The sequence below is a fragment of the Ictidomys tridecemlineatus genome, chromosome 7 (assembly GCF_052094955.1).
Source record: "Ictidomys tridecemlineatus isolate mIctTri1 chromosome 7, mIctTri1.hap1, whole genome shotgun sequence".
NCBI lineage: Eukaryota > Metazoa > Chordata > Mammalia > Rodentia > Sciuridae > Ictidomys > Ictidomys tridecemlineatus.
Window position 1 is genome coordinate 10,477,029 of NC_135483.1, and position 24,103 is coordinate 10,501,131.

Below are 24,103 nucleotides of genomic sequence, written 5' to 3' on the forward strand. Positions count from 1 at the left end.
ACTGTCACCTTACAAAACTCAAGTTCAAATACAGGTCCTTCCTCCAATACCCCATGCAAATCTGCCAGCACATCTCTGGTCCTGGGTCTCAGTCTTATTTGCAAAAGAGTCGAGTTGGGATATGGACTGAAGCCTATAGAAAAAAATATTTTCATCTAAAACTGAATTTATTAGTATTGATGTTGATAAGGTTTCTTTGGTGATGAAACTCTAGCTGGAGTGTTCAAAGGTATGTTTTTGAGTCCTAAAATAATGGGATCCAAATACTCTGAAGTTAAGGTTTGGATACAGTGACTCAGAATGGATGTTGGAATCAGACACTCTCCCAGCTCCACTGTCAAGTGTATAATTTGGGAGCAAGTTAGGACGGACATCTGAGACTCATTTTCTTATCCCTAGAAACTGGTGAAGTCACACTTTGTGGGTTGCAGTGGTGGTTTGATGTGATGGTAGCACTCATGTGAGTGCCAGGTGTAGCGAATGCCTCTTTGCCTGCTGCTCTCTGCTTTCTCCTCCAGCCTCACCATCTTATTTCCCAGCAATGCCACCTCCTTACCTGCTCCCTGCTTTTCCTTGTCCTTCTTATTCAAAACCCTCCTTCCCCATCACTGCTTTCCTAACTCCTACTCATTGTTCAGCCTTCCTGGACCTCTTATCCTCTGCAGAGCCCACTGGTCTGCACCATCTTTATAGTACAGAGCAGTTAGCACTTAGGAGGTTGGGCTCCGAAGACTGATGGGCTGAGTTCCATGACTGGCCTTTCCACCTAGAGAGGGGTGAACTGAGGCAGGGTATTTAGCCAAACTAACTCCCCACTTTAGTTTTCTTTACCATACATCAGAGATCAGGGTTACTGTGCATTCCTGCTTCTTCAGTGTATTTGAGGTTTAAGTTTCACCTCTCACAGAGTTATCACAAATGGCTCTTTCCTTTACCTCGGAGGAAGGTGAGCATTAGGCTGGAGACACAGGAAGGCCTGCCTGTCATGTGAACAGCTAACATTGAGCATCAGTCCCTTGCTGTCAAAACCATTCTGATTGAACAACAGTTCCTATCGTGGCCCTGATAACAGTAGCACTTATTTCATTGGATTACTGAGTGAATTAAATGAGGATATGTAGGTTCAGTGTTTGGAGCAGTGCCTGCAACACAACAGATGCTCAATAACATTAGCTGTTCACATGACAGGCACTGACGGCCTGGGTGCATCGCCAACCTACCACTCACCCTCCTGGTGGTAAGTGCATGTCTAATTGTCTTCCCCACCAGACTCCAACTACTTGAGGGCAATATATCCTCTGACCTGGTCCCATTTGTACTCCTAGTGTGCAGGTGGATGGTAGCTTCAAAGTCACCTTTACACACACACACACACACACACACACACACACACACACACATACACATGACAGAGTTGGAAATTTGAAAACGTTTAAAAGAGAATTGCTATGTTTTTCTGACAAACCAAGTTTTGAAAACTAAGCTGCATACCTACTATCTACCCAGTTATCCTAGACTGAGCCTTTACTATGCACCGGCAAGCACCAGGAGAGGGTTTCTCAATCTCAATCTCTAAATCATTGATGTTTGGAACCAGAAAATTTTCTCATAGAAGAGAAAGGCCCATTTTGAGTTGTGCAACATGTATGGCAGCATGACTGGCCAAAATGTCCCAGGGTGCTTCCAGTGTCCTTCGGCGTGCAGACACCCCCTCCTTGAGAAGCATTACTGTAAGACTGGAACCTACCCTGGACCTGTGAACAGTGTTGAGAGGCTGGCAGATCTAGCTCTTGTGATAAAAATCAAAAGCACAATCCTGACGTATGAAGGCCCCTGATTTCCTATCTGAGCCATTGATATTCTGATAGCAAGTGCGATAATGTTTTATTTATTTATTTATTTATGATAGAGGGGATGCATTACAATTCTTATTACACATATAGAGCACAATTTTTCATATCTCTGGTTGTATACAAAGTATATTCACACCAATTTGTGTCTTCATACATGTACTTTGGATAATAATGTCCATCACATTCCACCATCATTTCTAACCCCATGCCCCCTCCCTTCCCCTCCGACCCCTCTGTTTTATCTAGAGTTCCTCTAGTCCTCCTATGCTCCCCCTCCCTACTGTGCTATGAATCAGCTTCCTTATATCAGAGAAAATATTTGGCATTTGTTTTGGGGGGATTGGCTCACTTCACTTAGGCATTATTTTAAAGAGTTTAATTGATCAACTCAAGGAAGATATTTCTACCCCAAATATCCCGTGCTTTCTACTGCTCACACATTCTCCCACTGGATGTACCCACTGTCTCCCAGTGCAGCTTCCCATGAGGGATTTTATTTTTGATGAACATGACACCTGTTTATTTCCTCTTTCATCTAAGAAATAAAGCACATCATATATTTACCCATTTTAAACATGGGTCACAAATGGTTTTAAAAGAGCAGTTTCCTCATGAAATTAAAGTTATCATCTGGCCTTGAAACCCACCCATACCTTTCTGGGGACATTATCACAATCTTTCGGAAACCATACGTTCTACAATTTCTCATGAAAATCTGAACAGGACAGGCAAGAGAACTAAATATTGTTGCTATTTGTTATGAATTTCCTTCCTTGTTTCTCAACCTTGGTGACCCAGGATATGATCCACCCATTAAACCACCTTTGGGGAGAGCAGCAATGTGAAAACGTTAACTTCCCAAGATTTCTTCTTCTATTTGTGAAAGGAAAAAGCTAAGGTCTAGTGTTCTGCCCTATGTATAGAGACCTTTCGTGGGTAACAGAACTTGATTAATAAAAATTGTAGGGGAAACTCTCATGATTTTTTCCAGAGTAAATAAATTTGAAAAATTCCCCCTGCCTAGGAAATCAGTTCTTCGATAAAGACATCTGATTTTCCCTTGAGAAATATCCTTTCTTATAGACATGAACACACAGGGCTCACTCGTGCCTCTTCACCCAATTTCCCGGCTGCTCCTGTGGACAACTGCAGGGGTTGGGCTGTCAAGAAGCGTTTACTGAATGACTGCGGTGTGTCAAGCGCGGGGACGCAGCAGGGGCTGGCAGACACAGACCTGGGGCCTGACAGGAGCTGTGAGGCAGGATGATTAGGGTTCACGGACAGAAAATGAGAGTGACAGGCTGAAGGACAGGGCGCTTTCGGGGAGGAACCTTGCAGTGACTTCTGCTTCATCTTGAAAAATGCCAGGGAAGCAGGGGTGGGCGTGGGGCAAGGAGGTGTTTTAAGGAAAAGGAGTCAAATTGGAAAGGACTGGAAGTGCGTGAGGGCTTGGGACCCACATTGTCCAGGGATCCTGTGGGTACAGACTTAAAGGAGCATGTGAAACGGACTCAGGTGAAGTTCTGAGACAAGGCTAAGGGCACCACAGCCTTGATGAGGCACTGTGGACCTGGGGATGACCAACCAGAAAGCTTGTGTTCTAGTGAATTCCCAAGATGTTCCAAGTTTTCCACCTCTGACAGGTGGATGGACAGGTGTCACCAGCAGCCCGTTTCCTTTCGATGACCTCCAACTACACACGTTCTGCTCCCTCAAGACTCCTGACAATGTGAAGGCCAAAAGGATCCACTTTCTTTCTGTGCCGTTATTCCAGAATGATCTGGAAGCAGGAGTCAACAAGATTTTTTTATTTTATGCAAAAGGCTTGGGAGTAAATAAATAATTCTTTGGGGCTTTGCCAACCAGGCAGGTAGGTCCCCTCCCCCCTTCCTCTTCTCCTTCTCTCCCTTTATCTGTGCTCTTTGCTCCATGTGCTGTTTCCCCCTCATTTCTTTACAAATGTAAACATCACGCTCACCTCACCGGCCTGCAGTCTATGGACCCCTGGGGGGAGAGCACAGGGGAAAACTCCTGTCTAGGTTTTGAAAGAAAGTCCTGTTCTCCAGGGAAGCCAGGGCAGTTGGTCACCCAATTACCACTTCCTAGCTCTGTGACCTTGAGCTGTCATCTAACCCTCTGAATCTCACTTTTTCGTAAAAAGGATCTAATAAGACCTGGAGGACTTGTTACTGAGCTGTCCATTAAAATAGCAAGTGGAAAGGTCAAAGCACAGTGTCCAGAACACAACTGGTGTACACACAGCTCCCCTTGAGTCCCCTTGTGACGAGGCTGGCCAGAGTTTCTGGTGGAATCATCTGACAATGGCTGCAGTTTTGTCCGTCTCTGAATATGGTCACACTGACGTTGAAATCAGGTTACTGTCTTAAATTGTTTTGCATTAGTATAGTTTATTTTTAGGATTTGTGCTACCACTTATTATATATCTCATATTTAAAAAAAAAAAAAAACTCTTCGTTTTTTACCTTGCCTATTTTTACAGGGTTTGATCACTTCTTTTCTTTCTCCTCAACTCCAGGCTTTCCTATTTTTAGCCTTTCACGTTTTTACTTCCTCTTCAATGTGTTAGGTATTAAAAACCCATTTTAAAAAACCCTTTATCTTCATTCTCTTACTCCTTTTATTCTGTTTTTTTTTTTTAATTCCCTCATTTGGTTATCTCTTGAGAGCTCACAGCCACCTCTGTTCTGTCACTTCTCGGGGTGTCATCCCTTCGCCCATGCTGTCCCTGGAGGCTGCCACCTGCCCTTTCATTGCGCATGTCTGGCCAGCTCAGTGTGGCCTGCCTATTTTTTTTTCTCCTCTTTTCTTAGCTTTTCACTTAAGTTCACAACTTTATTGTCTGTTGTTTTTCAAATTTCACTACGTGCTATTTATACTTCTTTTTCCAATTGGGTGTGTACTATTTATAAAGGGCAGGCAGGAAGCAGGGCCACAGAGCTAACAGCTGCTGGGAGAGCCCACAACCTGGCAGAGGATGTTGGCAGGGCCCATTTCTGATGCTCCTGGACTGTGGCAAGTCTTGTGTCTCCTCTAGCTCTGTCCTTCCCTTTCCTCACCGAATCCTTAATAAGTTTAACCTGGGTCAGGACTATTCCCCACGCTGCTTCCCACATGACCTCTCTAAAACCTGACCCTGTAACTGTGAAACCCTTCAATGGCCACTATAGAGACATTAGAGACACCCAAACCAGTAATGACCAATGGCATCTTATCAGGAAAATGCAAATCAAAACCACAATGAGATTCCCCCTCATTCCAGTTGAAATAACCAATTATCAAAAAGATCAAGGTTAGCAAGGGTCGGTGAGGATGTGGAGAGAAGTGAGCCCAAGCACAATGTTGGTGGGAATACAAATTAATATGGCTGACTTGGAGAACAGTCTGAAGGCTACAAAAAATTTGAATAGAACCACCGTATGACTCAGCACCTCAATAATGGACATATATTCAAAGGAAGTCAAATCAATATGGTGAAGAGACATCTACACTGTGTGTACTGCAGTACTATTACTGCAGCCAAGTCAGGGAACCAACCCAAGTGCCCATCAGTGGATGAATGGAAAAATAAAATGTGGTCTGAATGCTATTAAGCCATAAAAGATCAAGTCCTGTCATTTGTAATAACATAAATGTACCTGGAGGGTATTATGTTAAATAAAGTAAGTTAGGCAAAGGAAGGTAAATACCACCTGATCTCACTCATCTGCAGAATCTAAAACAGTTTCTCTCATAAAAGTTCACAGAATAGTGGTTACTGGAAACTAAAAAGAGTAGGGGACAGAAAAAATAGGGAGAGATGCGTCAACTGGAATGATGTTAGTTGAAGAGAAGAAATGAGGTCTAGTGTTCTACTGTACCATAAGGTGGCCACAGTTAATAATGTGTTATATAACAAAATACCTAGAGAAAAAGATTTTAAATATTCTTTCCACAGACAAATGATAAATGTTTAAGGTGATAGATATGATAATTATTATGATTTGATCTTTAGACAATGTATTTCAAAACATTCACAATGTTACCCCATAAATATGTATAATTATTACATATCAATCAAAAGCAACATTAACGACAACAACCACTTTGGTCAATATTGAGCAATTATTGAATTATAGGCCTTTTGTTAATTGCTTTCTGGAAACATTTTGAGGAAGATATTCCCCTTTAACTGGCAAGAAAATTTCAGGGGCCAAGTGCACATCACAAGTAAGAATAATTGGCAGGCCAAATTCTTAACCACTGGGCTGCACTGCCAGGTGCCTTGTTCACCCCATGAGCCAGTGGTAGAGATGGGATTTGAGGCCCATCCCACGGGCTAGTGGTAGAGATGGGATTTGAGACCCACGTGGTCTTGTTCCAGAGTTGACTTCCTAACCCCACTTTACTGTATAGAAAATACAAAACCCAAACATTCTTCAAAAAGTAGCATAAGTACAGAAGACTTGAACAATTTCTGATCTTTGCGAAGAACCTGGAGGAAGAGCAACCATAATGCATCACTTATCCAAAAAAAAAAAAAAAAAGGAAAAATATTACAGCTCAGACTACACCTCAGGAAAAGACACAGCTGCCAGACCCTCTGCTGAGAGATGCAGCCACAGTCTCTGCCCTTAAAGAATTCAAAATTTAGGAAGACTGGTGGATAAATAAAAAGGAGATCAGAATTCAATGTTATCTTTGATCTTCAGGTCATTTTCACAAAGCAGAGATTCCCTTAGGTCATACTGGGGGCCCAATGGGGTAGACTGACTTGAGAACTTTCCAGAAATAAAGATCCCAAGCCGTCACCCCTGGAGACTTGCGTTCAGCAGGTCCAAGTAGGGCCATGGGGATCTGCATTTTTAACTCCCAGCTGATCCTCAGGTGCATCAGAGTAATTAACTTGCTGGGGATCCTCTTTGTCTCCTCTTTTTCTCCTAGTACACAAGAAGTCCATCACTCTGTCCTGTTATCTCTTCCTTTGAGATATATATTCCAGGTTTTGTCCTGTATCACCACCTGCACAATTACCTCCCGCCACCATGGGCCAAGTCAAAGTAGGTTTCCCTGAGATTTGGAGTGGCCTCCAGCTTGCCTCCCTGGCTCCATCCTCCCCAACTGCAGTCTGCTCTCACCACCCCAGCCAGTGTGACCTTGAAAACGTGATAGTTCACATTTCCCCAGTATTCAGGGTTCCAAGGGACTTTCTGTTCCCATTTCACAGGAAGAAAAGTTAACATTTTTATTATAGCCATTAGACCCCCAGTTCCTTCACAGCTCACCTCCAAAGAGTGTTCACCCACCTTCCCTCTCCTCTCTGATTCAGCCACAGGATTCATGCTGGTCTTGAGTGGGTTTATTGCTTCTCTTGCCTCCGAATCATTGCACATTCTGATCTTTCTGTATGGAATGTTCTCCAGTATCCTCATGGTACTCTCACATCTTCCAAGTCTTCTCTGAAGTCCTTCTCATAATAGAGGTCTTTTCTGAACTCCCTATCAATTAGCTCCCCCATCCTTTCTCCATCATTTTACCCCCTCCTCTCTTTTCTTCAGAGCAATTATCACACATGCACCACCAACACTGTGTATTAAAGATTCCTTCTCCTACCTCTAGAATGAAAGCAGGTCTGAGCAGGACTTTGCTTTGCAAACTACCAGTTCAAAAACTTCATGACACATTAATCTTGTTCATAAATAAATTTGAATGCATATGTTAATAGAAGTTAGGAGCTAAAAAATATTCTCAAATCTAGTTTAAAAGTGTATAAGGATATTGATCAATTTCTCATTTCACATGCATATCAGCATGGGGTCAGAGCTAGCTTACAGAGATAGATAGAGAAGGGATCTAGATAGAGTTAGGTGGGAGGGATTACAAAGTACAAATAATTATAAAACACAACTTACCACATCTTGGAACCACAGATCTGCAACTACCCTAATGTAATAATACTTCCTTCATCACATTTAGTAAAATAAAATAACAATAATAATTGAATATGTAAGGTATTCCTAGATACTTGATATTAAAATGAAAAACATTATTTGTGAGGTTAATTACTAACAAAGAATCCCACTATGTAGGCTCTCTCTTCATGCTCTTGTTTCCTTTGCCACATGCTTTTAAATTTGATCCCTCTTATTGATTCTTGGTTTAATTTCTTGAGCTTTAGGAGTCTTAAGGAAGTTGGTGTCTGAGCAATTAGGTTGGAATATTGACCCTGTTTTCATCTGGAAATTCCAGTGTTCTGGTCTAATTTCTAGGTTTTTGATCCATTTTGAGTTCATTTTTGTTCAGGGTGAAAGAGATTTAGTTTCAGCCTTCTGCATATGGATATGCAGTTTTCCCAGCATCATTTGTTTAAAAAGTTATCTTTTCTCCAACGTATGTTTTTGGAACTTTTGTTGAGGATCAAATGACTGTATTTACATGGATTTGTTTCTGTCTTCTATTTTATTCCATTGTTCTTCATGTCCATGTATATGACAATATCATGCTGTTTTGTTATTATAGCTCTGTAGTATAATTTGAGATCAGGTATTCTGAGGGTATTAGTATCTAGCATATATAAAGAGCTCAACAAACTTCAACACCAGAAAAACAAATAACCCAATTGAAAAATGGGGAAATGACCAAAAAAAAAATACAGATGGCCAACAAATATAGGAAAAAAATGTTCAACACTTTTAGCAATCAGGGAAATGCAAATAAAACTACACTTAGATTTCATTTCACTAAAGTTAGAATGGCAAACAAGAGTACAAATAACAATTATTGCTGATAAAGATGCTGTGGGAAAGGTACACTTACACATCATTGGTGGGACTACAAATTATACACCTGCTTTAGAAATCAGTATGGACATTCCTTGAAAGACTAGGAATGGAACCACCACATGATCCAGCTGTCCCACTTCTTGGTATTTATCCAAAATAATTAAAATTAACATACCACAGTGACACAGACACTTCAACGTGTATAGCTGTGCAATTTGCAATAGCCAAGTTGTAAAACCATCCCAGGTATCCTTAACATATGAAAGAATAAATAAAATATGGTCCATATACACAATGGAGTTTTACTTAGCCATAAAGAAAAATAAAATTTTTATTGTTTGTTAAATGGATGGAACTGGAGAATATCAAGCTAAGTGAAATAAGCCAGACTCAGAAAGTCAAGGTTGAATGCTTTCTTTCGTATGTGGAATCTTATGAAAAAAAAGGAGACAAATTTTAAAATGGAGAGTATCTCATGAAAATAGAAGACCAGTAGTGTAGAGGAAGGAGACCAAGAAGGAGGGAAGTAGAAAAAGGTCATGTGGAAGTCCTGGGGAATTAAATCCACCAAAATATGCTACATCCATGGAAAATACACAACAACAAAATTCCCACTTTTATATACAATTATAATGCACAAATTTAAAAATCAATAGAAAGCAGATCAAGAGAATACAGCAAGGGGCTGGGGGTAGGGGAAAGCAAAGGGAAGGTACAGAGGAATGAGATTAATTAAATTATGTGTGTGTGGAAATGTGGCATAATGAATCCCACCATAAAGTACAATTATAATGCACCAGTGAAAAGGAGACTGATTCTGGGCTCTGCTCTCCTCATTGGGCATGGACCTTAGTGTTTCTTCGCCTGGCTTTAGAGACAGGACTGCTCTGCTCTGCTTCTTAGACATGCAGGCACCACTTTTGCAATCTGCAGGTGCTTCTAGGAAGCACAAGGCCCCACTGCAAGGCTCCCTGCCTGAGGGTTCTTCTAAATCCGGACATCTTATGTCACTAGTGAGTTTATCTGAGTAATCTATTCTTCCTATTTCAACATACACAGATACATTTGCACATATGCTTACACACACACCCATACAAACACATGAGAATTTATGTTTGTGTTTATATTCTTTTATATATATTCAAGAATCTCTTCTTTTATTTCAAGAATTAGAATTACATTGAATTTATAGATTTGTTTGTATATGTGTGTGTGTATATATATATATAATATAAATATAGTTCACAATATTACATTTTACTTAATACATCAGAGATTTGCTCATGCCATTAAATATCTTTAAATGCTATTTTATATCCACTTGTCATACAGAACACAGTTTATTCAGCCATTTCGCTAGCTGCTAAAGTAATGCAGTTTCCATTTATTTTCCATTATCATAAATAACACTGCAATGGACAACCCTTAACAGAAATTTCCAATCTTGCATTTGATGATTTCCTAAAAATAAATCTCAGAAAGCTGGGTCACTGAATCAAAAGAAATGAGTAAAATTTTGCAAAATGCCACTAATTTGTTTTCCAAACATATTGTAATAAAGAATTCCATAGCATCCAACTATTGGATTGTTTTCATTTTAAAAAGCAATTATTTCTCATAATTTCTCATCACCCACACTTTTCTGCTTAGACTATTAGAGCAATATGTCCGTCTATTGTTTCCGCACCTTTTTTGTAGCCTCATTTTCTACATTTCACTCTAATCTGTAGGCATTTATTTTGGCATACAGTATGAGATGATAATCAAATATTTTTCCAATAGTTCACCAATTATCCTTTCATGAGCAATTCTTTTTTTCCATTAAGTTTTGAGCTATATATATCAGACACAAACTCACTATGATCTCAATCATCTTTTTCTCTACTGTGCACTCTGCATTTATTCCATTATTTTTTCAGTGGCGTTTTTCTCTATTGATGTAGAGTTTTAATTATGGCAGCATGAAGGCCTTGACACTTTGAGCAAGAAGCACTCTAGTCCCTTTTAAAAGAAAGCATTTGATATGATAGCTCACCTATCCTTTCAGTTATTCTTTTAAATCATCTTTCAAGTTGCAAATGAAGATTCTACAAGGGATCTTAATTATAATTTTAAAGCTGTAAAGCAAGTTGGGTAGGCCTTGCACGGTTAACAGTTGTGTCTGTATTTTGTGAATTTGTGTACTTTCCCTCTTTTCTAGCTCTCATACATTTGATTTTATTGCTGATGAAGATATTCTTTATTGTTTTACGTTACCATTGCTGATGTAAGACCACTGTTTATCAAATCTGGTAAATGATGATTAGTGGTATGCAGAAAAGCAATTCATTTTTGTATTCATTTATCAACTACCTAGCACTGAAGTGCTGAGCAATTCATAGGCACAGGGCTGAGCATTTATCACCTAGCTGCTAACCAATGGATATCAACAAAAATCATCTGTGTGTAGAAAGAACTAAAACTCCAATGTGGGAGCACACATCAGTGAAGCAAGTATACAAATAAGTATATAATTATAATGTGATAAATGAACAGGGTGCAAAAACAGTGAGTATCAGGGAAGTTCATGACTTTTATAACAGTGATCTGAGAGCCTCTCTCAGGAAACTGTAATAAATCCCAGAATAGAGAGGAAGCTGCAAGGAAAGAAGTATTGAGAAGGGGGTTCAAGCAGAAGGAATGGCACTTGAATGGTAAAGAGATGGGAAGATCCAATGAAGGAACAAATAGTAAATTTGATTGGTGGATACAAAATGGGTAGGAGAGAAAGAGGGAGGATGTGCAAAATGAGTTGGAAGAGGATCAATCAGTCTTTATTGTCATGACAGGGAGTTGTTTTGTTCTTTTTTTTCAACAACAAGTTTATCTATTTAAAATCTATGTATTTTAGCAGGCAGTGCATGCACTTACACAAAATACAAAAGCTAGTGATTAGAAACTAAGACTTTAGCCTCTATTCCAAGAATTATCCAGTACCTTACTGAGTGATTCTGTGCATGTGCAGTGATAGCGAATGTTAGCCCTTTGGGATAACATTTATAATATTCTATTCAGTTGTATGGATTTATTTTATTAATGCTTTCCCCCACATTAATGGAATAATCATGATTTTATTTAAAGCTGTAAATATGCAAATTATAATAGTTGATTTGATAATGTTTTAATATTTTAATATGCTCCTATTCCTAGAAAAATACAGCATAGTCAAGTTGAATTAGCTTTTCTATACATTGTTGGCTTCAATTGGCTTTATTCTGTGTAAGAATCCCCCTTTATATTCATGAGTGAGATTCACCTGTTATCTACCTTTTTAGAATAGCTACATAAGTTTGGGTACTAAGGTTATACAAGTCTTATAGACTGAACTGCTCTCTCTTTTCTAGTCTCTGGAAGAGAGAAAAGAGATAAATCATTCCACAGTTGTTTGTAGAATACTCTGATGAAGCCATTGAGGCTTGTTACTTTCTTCATATAAAGAATTTTAATTATGATTACACTTTTTGAAATTTCTCCTTTCTTCTTGAGTTAATTTTGGTAAAGATGTATTTTTAGAAATATCTCAATTTCATTTAAAGATCTTATTAGCATTAAAGTTCATAGTATATTTTATTATCTATTGATTTCTGCAATATCTCTGTCAATTTTTTATTCTTAATATTGTTTACTTGTATCTTCTCTCTTTATTAAGCTTGTAAGAATTATTTCTGTTTTATTAGTCTTCAAAGAGTAAACTATTAACTTTGCTGATCCTCTTCCTTACTGTCATTTGATTTTTAATTCATGGCTTACTGTTCTTATATTATTTTTTTCCTTCTACATATACTTTGAATTTATTCTGTTCTGCGTTTAATTGGGTTTGGCTAAACCCTTCAGTTGAATGGTAACACATTTGTTTTCAAGCTTTTTTAAAAAATGAAGCATTTAGAACTATAAATTCCTCTATGTGGACTACTTACTGAGTTTTGTTCTGTGGTATTTTCAACATTCTTTGGCTACACAAATTTTTCATTATAATATATTTTTAAATCCATGAGGTATTTAAATTTCTTTTAATTTCTAAGCATATGGGATTTCTCTAGTTATCTTTTTATCTTGCTTTTTCAGTTGGTTACACTGTGATTACTGGCCAAGTTTACATAATACTAGTACTTTGAAATGTGCTGAGGTTAGCTTCAGGCTCTGATGTAAAAAAATATATATATATTTTGCAATTTACAATACTGCCTAAAAGTTTGTACTAATTGTTAGACACCATGTTTCATGTCAAGATTGTTGTGGGAACTATTGAAATTATTTCTTTGAAGATTTTTCTGTCTGCCTGACATATTAACTGCTCAAAATTGTGTTCAAATATACCACTATGTTGGTAAAGTTTGTACTTTTGAGGCTCTGTAGTTAAATATGTTTAAATTTAGAATTTTTATCTACCTGGTGAATTAAACTTTTTATCATCACGTAGTGAGCCTATTTATCTCTAGTACTGCTTTTTTCTTTAATCTGATATTTATACAAAATAACAAACTTTGTTTTGTTTTGACTTTTAAACTTTTTATATTAGTATAATTTGAGAATGTCTTGGTGCAACCACTCTGGAAAGCAATATGGAGATTTCTCAGAAAACTTGGAATGGAACCACGATTTGACCCAACTATCCCACTCCTTGGTTTATACACAAAAGACTTAAAATCAGCATATTACAGTGAGGCAGCCACATCAATGTTTTAGCATCTCAATTCACAATAGCTAAGCTATGGAACCAACCTATGTGCCCTTCAACAGATGAATAAAAAAAAGTGATATAGATAGATAGATAGATAGATAAGATAGAATATTACTCAGCTTTAGAGAAAAATGAAATTATGGCATTTGCTGGTAATGGATGGAGATGGAAAATATCATGCTAAGTGAAATAAGCCAACCCAAAAAATCAAAGGCCAAATGTTTCCTCTGATATGCAGATGTTAATTCACAATAAGGGCAGGGGGTCCTAGGGAAGAATAGAATTACTTTAGATAAAGGGGAGTGAAGTAGGGGGTATGGGGGTTAGAAAGATAGTAGAATGAAATAGACATCATTACTTTATGTACATATATGACTGAACAACCTTAAGAAAGAGTGACATTTTAATATTTAGTCTGATGTCCCATAATTTGGTATTGTGTTCAGGACATTGTGAACATTGTATGGTTCAGACTCTGGATAACCTTACATTCCTATAGACTTTGTCTTTTGGGCTTCAATTCAGTTCATTTTATTTGGGTTATTTTATCCTTAACTCAGTTGTTTGCTGTCTACCCTGTTCATGTGAGGCTCAGGGAACAGTTTATACAAGAATTGGAGGCTCCCTTGCACGGGTTCTCTGTAGGATTTGGGGCTCACTTTTCAGCAGCTGTACTTTTTTGCTTCTCTGGAGCTCCTGGACTTCCTCTTGGCATTTCGTCCACCCCACTCTGTATGAACTGCCACCTACCCTTGGGTTAAGGCCATAAAAATAAGGAAATTCGCACTATGTCGATCCTTTCTTCCATACATCAACACCCTTCCAGAATATTCCCACTTTTCTTCCCAAGAAAGCTATACAAAAGGAGTCTAATGTGAATTCAAGAAGTCTAATTTGAGAGTGTGGCAAGGAGATTTTGATGCCGAGTAATAAGATCATGAGAAAGGAGATTCAAAGAAGCAGAAAATGTGAGATCTTTTCTTGAGTTAGAAATAAGACTTGAGTTCCACCAAGGAGGACCCGAGTGCACTAGAGTCGTGGTACAGTAGGCCACTCTATGAATGTCTTATATATGTCTATATGTATATATAAATCTTTATTCAATTATTAGAACACATCAGTGGTGCAAATTAATGATTTTCGTTTTGACATTTCCATACACGCATATAACATGGTTTGATTGAAGCCACCCTACTTTTTATTTTATTTTTTATTGGTTCTTTTTAGTTGTACATGACAATACAATATACTGTAACATAATCATATAAAAGCATGAAATGTTATTTTTTTCTATTTCAGTCCTCAATATTTTTCCTTGCCTTCCCTTCCTCCCACCCCTGTTCCCTTCCCTCCACTGTTCTTTTGTGATTCTCACCATCATGTACATCCAAAAGACACTAATTTAAAAAAAAAAACAAAACTGTAAGTTGTTATGAATAATTTTTCTGCTCCATATCCTCTTCCCCTTTTTCCCCAGGATTCCCAGCCTAATACAGACCAAAAACATCAGCTCCTGAAGAAGAAAGCTGAGGGATGTTAGGGTCTGTAAACAAGTCAGGATGGCACCTGGCATTTTGCCAGAGAAATGTTAGAGTCTGTAAACAAGTCTGGATGGCGCCTGGCAAAATGCCAGAGGGAGTGGTTTGTGAAGTAAGGCCAGCGAGCCATTAAGTGTGGAGATTCCTTATTGGTTGACTGATGTGTTTAGTTTATATTAATTAGATAAGCTGTGTGGAATGTATAAATACCATTCCTGTCCCACAATAAACGGTTCCCACTCCTGCTGTATCAATCTACACAAGTTGTTCGTCACCCCTCTGGTTATTTTGCTGCAGCCGGACTGTGGCAGAGAAAAAGCCAAAGAGACCTCCCCCATCTTTCTTAACTCACGTTTCCAGCCTAGGTTCAGGTTTTAAACTGGGGAGGAAGAGACTGTGACTTGGTTAAGAAAGACCTCTCTGAAGGGTAACATTGACTGCAGGTCTGAATGAAGGGCAAGGTTTTATTAACACCCTAGTGAGCATTTCAATTGATATATTAAGATTTACTTTTGAAATTTTTACTTACTTATTTTCCTCTTTGCCTACAATCATCTCGTTCAACCACCTGACCTCACTGTGTTTGAAATTCTGTTTTAGGTTGTGGCCCAGGCAGTGCTGTTCATGTGTATGAACACCGCTGGGATCTTCATCAGTTACCTGTCAGACCGGGCCCAGCGCCAAGCTTTCCTGGAGACCCGGAGGTGTGTGGAGGCCAGGCTGCGCCTGGAGACAGAGAACCAAAGACAGGTACCAACTGGAAAGACCCTGTTATCACCTCACAAGTTACCCGGACTGTTTTCCTTCCTCCCAAACAAATCCTAAATTTCCATTGCTCTTTCAAAGTTTATGTCATGAACTTCAAGAGTCTAAAATAGTTACGGGAGACTTAGAGGTCAAAGTAGGTTGAGCTTATTCTCTATACTCAATTAATTGGTCCCCAAAAGAAAGAAAGTAACTATAGTCACAAGATATTCTGACACTTTTAACTAACATCTGTGTTTATGACTCAGGTTAAAATCAATATCGTCTACATTCTCATCTTCAACTTCCTTTCTTAAAACTATAAATTGTTATTTCAGATAAAAAGTCTCCACTGCATAGGAATTTAAATTAGATAGTAAACTCTTAGAAAAATGTTATGCATGTCTAATCCCTAATACTTCTTCCAGTATTTCAGAAGAGACATTGCACAAAATAGAGTTTATGGACCAGATACCAATCCCAGAATAAGGAAAGTAGCAGGCAAAGCAGGTTGGATGGGGTGGGGGAGGAGGGTGGAAGGAATGAAATCCTGTTTGAAACCATTGAAATAAAGAAGGCTCTTTTATATCTTAACTGAGTGGATGCTATAGAGACAAAAAGTAGCTTTGATCTCCAATGATATATTCCTTCAAAATAAAATTAGTTAAGACTAAAGACTTGCTCCTCCAAAAGTTATTTATATGTACAAAATACATGTGTTACCAGTGTTTCTGAAAATAACTATTAAAAAGGAATAGCAGGAATCCATTAGAAACTGGTTTTAGAATCAACAATAGTCGGCTAAGTTTATAGGCTCTTGAGAATTCTATGCATAATAGATGTATTAGTTCTACCATACTTGGTTCTTTTTCTTGAAGTTATGTATGCTGTAGCACACTTATTTTAAACTTCATACAATGATGATTTGAGAAATTGCAAACAAAGGAACTGTAAAAGGCTCAACATTTTCTTCATGATTAATTGGATTGAATCATCAGGAAAGCATGTGTCTTTGAAGTTAAGTGAGTCCAGGTCTGTGTGGCAATGGATGAGGCAGACAGCTTGGGTGCAACTTGACAAAACTCACCTCCCACTAACATATGTTATCTCTGACATATGTTATCAACAGCGGAGACTCCTGAACTTGCAAATCCTACAGTGACTTCTTGAGATTCAGAACAGGGGATTTCTAAGTTAATGACTAAAGCAATTAATTATGGAGCCTCATTAGTAGTTATAGAGTAGTTTCTCTGAGTTGCTCTTGGAACTATTTAGAAAAATAATTTCAAGGAAGAAAACACTTTGTACAATAAAATGAGAGTATCTCCAGGATGGTGTATTATGTTCCTGTGCAGAACAGAGCAGTTACCAAACTGGTACGTCACTCTTTCCATGGGACTTGTGCCAATGTAGAAAATGCTGTCATATTAATAATTTACTCAGCTCTTCTTGATGCCCCATCACAACAAGAGCTGCTTTGTGAGTGAGCTGTCTGATACGCATTTTGAATGCTGCGTTTATGAAATATGGAGACATTGAAAATTATTGCCTTATCCTATCTGTAAGACTTGGCTTTCTTTCTCATGCTTCAAGTTAAGTGTCTCAGAAGCACTGTGATCTAGTAATCTAACATGGTGGAAGGGTGTTCCACTCTCCTCCCTAGTAGTTTTTTTTTTTTCTTTTTTTAAGTTAGTAGAAGGAGAAAGAAAATAATAATATAGAGGTGAGAAGAAGAGACAATTCACCTGTAAAGGCCACTAGAGTTTGTGTCATGGCTCATTTTAATTCCCAGTTGGGCCACCTAAGTCACTTAGTCCTCAGTCCTAAGTTCTTCATTTGAAAATGGAAAGTATCTTTCTCTTCAGTATTATGTTTGCTTCAAATGACATAACATGTATATAGCCACACAAAATTATAAGTCAGCCTTATTGTTTTCATGGATAAAATACAAGAAAAGACTTTCCTTTTTGGTGGAAGGTTCTTGGTTCTGAGGATTAAAAGTAAAGTCTTCTATAGGTTTCTTACAGTCACAGGAACAGAACTATGACCAATTATTTCTGGCGTATTGACCACCCCTCCTTCCCCTGTATCCAAGATAGCCAGCTCTGTGTCATTCTCTGCTAAAGTTACTTTCCATTGACATTTGATCTCTGCTACAGGTTTCCATTATCCCTGAGAACTTTCTTGGTTGTAAATGGGCAGTGTAGTCTAGCAGAGAAAACACAGCCTTTCAAGTGAGACTGCCCTGAAATTGAAATCTTTGCTTAGTTACTATTTTAGTGAGCTTGAGCAAGCTGTGAGTCTTTGTTTCTCTACCCATAGCAAGAAGATAATAATAACCTGCCCCAAAAGTCTCCTTAACAGCTAGAAATATTGTGTGCAATGCCCTTACAACTCAGAGAAGAGTTTCTATTAGCATTATTATGCATAATTATGTATACAATTCAGCCAACATAGCTCAGGCCCAAGAGGGCTCATTTGAGAAAATATTATAAATTGTCTTGTCTTGGTTGAAATAACCTGGAATTATTTATATGGAGGTAAATCGGAATGGTGGTTCTCCTTAGATTACAATAATCAAACTCATCAATATCAAGGGCCATTGACAAATTCACCTTATTTAACTCTTGTCAGAGCTAATTATAATGTTATACCTTAAAAATTCTATATCCTTCAAAAAAGATGCTGTAAAGGCCTAAATGACTGTAAATGCTTTATTCTTAGATAATTATCCCAAAGAATTCTAGTGGCAAGTTTTGTGCTTATCAATATAGCTCATACTATGAGCAGGCCATACCGCACAGAAATGATTGAGAGTTTTTGAGATTTTTCAAGCACTGGATTTATCTCTTGGCAGGATACAAAGGAAATACTTAAACGACTGGTTCAATATTGAATTTGTTTATTTATTTAAGGTCTGCTGTGCATGGGGAACTGTGCTGGGTGTTGAGAACATGATGGGGACTAACAATAAGTTCCTGGCATACAGCATCAGATATGAAAGGATACGGACAAATCCACAGACACCGCTGGCAATAGTGTATGACTCAAACCTAAACTGCATGATTATAGAGAGCTACTCAGAAGAAACAGTATCTAAACTGACATGCTAATGAGATTTAGATGAATAGTTAAGTGAAGAATACCCTGTATGGGCAAAACACACACACACACACACATTTACACACACACACACACACACAAATATCTTGAAGAAAAAAGAAAAGGTTTTTTTGGGGGGAAGGATTATGAATACCCCATGATCATTCATTCACTTTTTCACCTATCTAGCCTTTTACCCATGCTGTAGACATAGAAATGAATAAGATTCTCTTTTAACTCTGAATTGAGTCTGGAAGATGAGTGTGATCTTAATTATTGGATGAGAAGGAAGAAAGACATTAGCAAAGATGCTGATGACAAGACATATGATTTGCTAAAGAGCAGCAATGCTGGTCAGTGGGTTTTCTCGGATAGCCTCCAGAAAATCTGCACTTTTCCAATGGAACATTACTACTTTCCATTCAATGAAAAATACATATTTATTGAGTCTCAGCTATGAACCAGGCATTAGTCAAAGTACTCTGTACACCAAAGTAATGAAAATCTATTACAGATCTCCATTACTGCTTGCTACAATATCTCAATCTTTATATACCTATTTGATAAGGCACACTGTGATCCCTTTGAAGAATCCTCAGTGTCTCATTCCTTGACATATGCCATCCAGCCGTGCCTGGAATATGTGATTATAAATGACTGGGATCATCAATATTTAATGATGGCAACTAGTTGTTTTTCCAAATAAAAACCTGAAGGCAGGAGCTAGAGGGTAAGTGGACCAAGAACCATGTTTCCTCTTGCTTGATGGTTCCCATCACATAACAAGATGCCTGAGGTCCTGGGAAACAGGATTTTTCCTTGGAAATCCGGAACTTAGCCGCATCATTCTTAAGGTCAGAGAACCAGGCAAATATGAAAACTGTCTCTGTCTCTTTTAAACTAAGAAGTTTAAAAGAGTTTTAAAAAGTTTTAAAGTTTAAACTAAGGACCTTGAAGTTGATCCTCAACTTTATAATATCTCACTTCCTATCTGTAGTCATCCGCACACCAACAGGGAGAAACTATCGAATGGTTCTAAATGCTGACATGTTGAACTTACTCAACTGCAAGAAGCTGGGCATCTATTGGCCCTTTTTTTTCCAGAAGGCAAGAACAACTTCCTTCATCTTGTCTCTTCCTTCTCCTCCTTCTCTTCCTCCTCCTCCTCCTCATCTTCCTCCTGATCCTCTTCCTTTTCTTCCTTCTTTCTCCTTTCCCTCTATTCTTTCTCCTTTTCCTCCTCCTCTTCCTCTTCTTCCTTCCCCCTTCTCCACTCCTTCCTTCTATGTTATCACCAACTGCAACTCTCATAAGCACACTAATCAACTCCTATCTGTTCTCTTGATCTCCAGCTTCTCTCCCTTAATCTGTTCTCCATCTCACAATCCTGACTGGTTCAGTGCCAGTTCAGGGAACCTGTTAAGAGAAAAACATTCAGTATCTGAAAGATTTGTGTGCAAACCACTTTGGTGCTTCCTGGCTGTGGGACCTTAGGCAAACTTCTCCTTCTGGAGACCTTGATTTTTGTGGACACAAGATAAGCATGGCGATTGTACCTTCCTCCCATGGTTTTGGTGTGGGGTAAGAACAAACATCTCTTAGCCCAATGCAGAGCAAGTGCTGTGAGGATGACATTGTTGCTCATCACTGCAAGAAAGCCCTCTTGTCACCGTGTTCAAGCCTAACTTTCTTAATTCAACCCATTGTCTGACCCACTAGTTCACACCAATATTGAGCTAAACTTGTATGTGGTGCAATAAACCTTCCAGGATCTAGGCCCTGTCCCCTCTCCTTGTCTTCCCCATTCCCTCTCCTATTACACTGCACCAGTGACCATGAGCTCCCTGAAATGCTGCCTCATCAGCCTGTCCACGTGGTTCTTTCAGCCTGGAGAGTCAGCCTGAGCCTCTCTCCTCAGGTATTTCTGCTCTGCAGCTCCAGCATTGATTCCTCCCCAGGCTCGTTCTGATCCCCAGGTAGAGCGGCAGGGCTTTTCTCCTGCCCCCACCATGCCAGGAAAGTTAACTCTATTACAGGATGCGTCATACTTGGTGGCATTTACTAATCTACATTTCTCTCGCTACATTACCTCTAAAGACTAGTTAAAAGCTGCTACTCTATCTAATGTATCTGATTCTTTGTATTTATCTAGCACAGTGGCTGGAAAATAAGAGCTGATTAATATTTATTTAACTGAGTTATACTGAACTCAAATGGTGGCTGCTGACTTCCCTTTTACCTACACACATGTTGAAATAACTAGTCTTCTATGGAAGAGTAAAGAGACCTGGGTCCATTGTGTCCCCACTGGAAACTTGGGGTTGGGAGCATTCTGATCCAATTCAGGAGACACCAGCACAGGCTGAGCACACATCTTCAACAGACCTGCTCGGGGAATTTTCCATCTGGAAGCTACATCTTGGAACATTTCTCTTTGGGGAATTAGATTCTAATTACTGTGATTTTTTGTAATCCCATTTCTCCTCCCAAATGATCCAAATGGCCTATATTTATTTTAAATATTAAAATGAATTAATTGTTTTTCTTTCAGCTTTGAGAATTGCAAAAACCTCCTTATGGTAATCATGGCATTTCGAGGTATCTCAGAAGCTCTAGGGGCACGGGAATAAAGTTTCAGATGATACCATATGTTACAGCAGCAGAAAGATTATTTTTAAATGCAGCAGATGTTTTAGCTGTATTAAAGCAATTCAATTTAACTTAAATATCTTTGTTAGGCAATATTGGTGTGAGCTAGTGGTTTGGACATTAAATTGAGAAAATTCTGCATCCTACTGTGCTCTTAGTTGGTTGTTTTGATTCATATTGGTGTCTTATAGCATCTAGGTGTGTTTTTATTTAATTATTTGTATCTGTTAAAAGAAAATTTTAAAAACTCAGTTTTATTTTAAATGAAGACAAAGCAATCATTAAAAATTGGTGTTTCAAAAACTTACCTTTACTTAAAATGACACTGATTATTTGATTAACCCAGAATATGATCACTTTTTGGAATATCTTATTGAAATGTAGAAATTTTTTAAATCCAATGTAAAAATGAAGGCATTAGGTCTACTGCAGAAATAATATCATTAACTGTGTACATTTCATAGAGTAAGCAGCAAAGCTAATGTTTTGGCAAATCTTACCTGATTAACAGCTTGTATTAGGATTAGTGCTTTTTAAAGTTCTTTGTTTCTTCTGATTTTGTTAACCATAGCAGTACTGCCACATTTTTCACATATTTCTTTTACAAATCTCCCATTGACTGGCTGGCGTTCAACAGGCCTGGTTTCAGAGGGTCAGTCTGTACTTGGCCAGCTCCATCATTCTGGTCCCAAGGTGAGGCAGAGGAAACTGCTCACCTCGGGGCAGCTAGGGAGCATAGCACTAGGAGTTGGTGACTTATTCATTCACTTTTAAATTATGGATACTCTTAACTAGCGAGGCAGAGCTTTGTCACTTGCTCATTCATTCATCCATGGAGGAGCATCAAGACTGACATAAAATGGGCAGAACCTCAATTATGTCTGTTCTTTTGCTCCAACCAAATGGTCTTTGCATTACTCTCCCAAAACCTCTTCAGCTCCTGCCACCCACTTTTCTGCTCTTCTCCATCTCTTACATCCCAGGCATGGACCATTCGTCCTGTTCAGCCTGACCTGTTACTAATATATTTCATAGCCATTATTCTTTGGTTTTTGCTAGAAATTTCACTGTTTCCTCCACATTCTTCTCAACCTGCTGCACCTACTCCTTGGCTTAGGCTTTTCTCTCTACCTGGTATGATCCTCCTTTCATCCCTCAACCTTATCCGTTCTTCAAAGCTCTGCTTAAATTGTCATCTCCTCCACAAAGACCCTCGATGATCCTTCCAGCTGCGACCTTCATGAGAGTTTCATTTGTGAATTTCTTGATGATATTATTCTCTTTTTATATTTTACTATGCCCTGCCTTTATTTCAATCCTATCTTATAATTTTTTTGAGATAGGATAAACATTTAATTTGTACTCTTCACAAAAGCTGTGGTTGCAGAAGGGGAAAACAAACTGGGAAGAAGAACAGAGGCAACAGGTAGATAATGGCCGCTACTAATTGTATTTCCCAAACATTCTTTGACGCAAACATATTGTGAATTTATAGACTTGGGAAGTACTCTCTTCTTGAGAAATCAAGAAAAAATTTAAAATTGAATTTCACCATACGGACATCCTCTTTAACATCCTACAAGTATCTACATCTCTGTGCTCAATTTCTTTCATAGTTTCATTTCTCTTCCTAGTTTCATTTTCATTCCTTTCAGATATTTTATGGGGGAAAAACATAATATGTTATTCCAGTCTTCATCCTCCCCGACTATAGAATGCTCTGTGGACCTCACTGTCCAATAGAATTTCTTATGATAACAGAAATGACTTAATATCCCTGATGGCCAATGGCCACTAAGCTGTTATGCCAGTGTGACACTTTAAATTTTTATTTTTATTAATTTAATCTTAAACACAAATAACCATATATTATCATTGGATCCATATTAAACAGTACATCTCTTTAATCTGGGATCCTCAAAACAGATATATTATTAGTTTATATTGGTTTACAGGTATCAATAACCATGTCCTGCTCATGTAAGAAAAAAGAAAAAATGTATCCTGTATTGGCTGAGTTATCAGAGAATTTTGGAAAAAAAATATTTAGAGAAATAATACAGGGCTTGGGAAAGATCCCAGAACCAGGAATTCAAGAGTCATCACAATCCAAGGAACACTTTGTTCATCTTTTATTCTCCCTCTGGATCTGCTCTGATCTCCCCCCTTGTCTCCAGATTAACTCCCTCTTAATAACTCTGTTATTAAGGCTACATGGTAGAAAATGGTTGTGATACAAACTCTTGAAAATTTACCCCTTCTACTCCCATCTAGAGAAATGGCCAGAATGAAAGATATGCTGTTCAATCCAATCTGAAAATACAGAAATTGAAATGCAATTGGCCAGGCTTTGACTAGTGCTCCCCACAAGAGTTGTCGAGAGAGGCAGCATTGGATACAGGAGCATGGCTGCTGGGGGCTCTTTCCTGACTGTTGGGTGAACCACTCTCATAGAGGAATAGCAAGTGCCTGGCATTGTCGTCCACTCTAACTGAATAGCACAGCTGGATAACTTGATAAAGAGTAGAGGTCTGTTTCACTTAGTACTATGGTGGCTGGGAAATCCAATATCACGGTGCCAGCATCTGGTGAGAGCCTTCTTGCTGCATCATAACACGCTGGAAGGCATCACAAAGTGAGACACAGCAAGCATGCCCTTTCATCTCTCTCTTCTTATTCTTAAAAAGCCACTAATGCCATCATCATAGCCCATGCTCA

The 24,103-nt window shown here is 38.5% G+C and overlaps 1 protein-coding gene across 4 annotated transcripts in view; it reads left to right on the top strand.

Annotated features, from left to right (window-relative positions):
• Adcy8 (adenylate cyclase 8) overlaps positions 1-24,103 on the top strand; it is a 216,573-nt gene that overhangs the window by 29,771 nt on the left and 162,699 nt on the right. For all 4 annotated transcript variants that reach the window (XM_021724125.2, XM_078016706.1, XM_005316148.4 and 1 more), the window contains exon 2: positions 15,491-15,640. In XM_021724125.2, the coding sequence (XP_021579800.1) occupies positions 15,491-15,640 (150 nt within the window). The remainder of the gene's footprint in view (positions 1-15,490; positions 15,641-24,103) is intronic.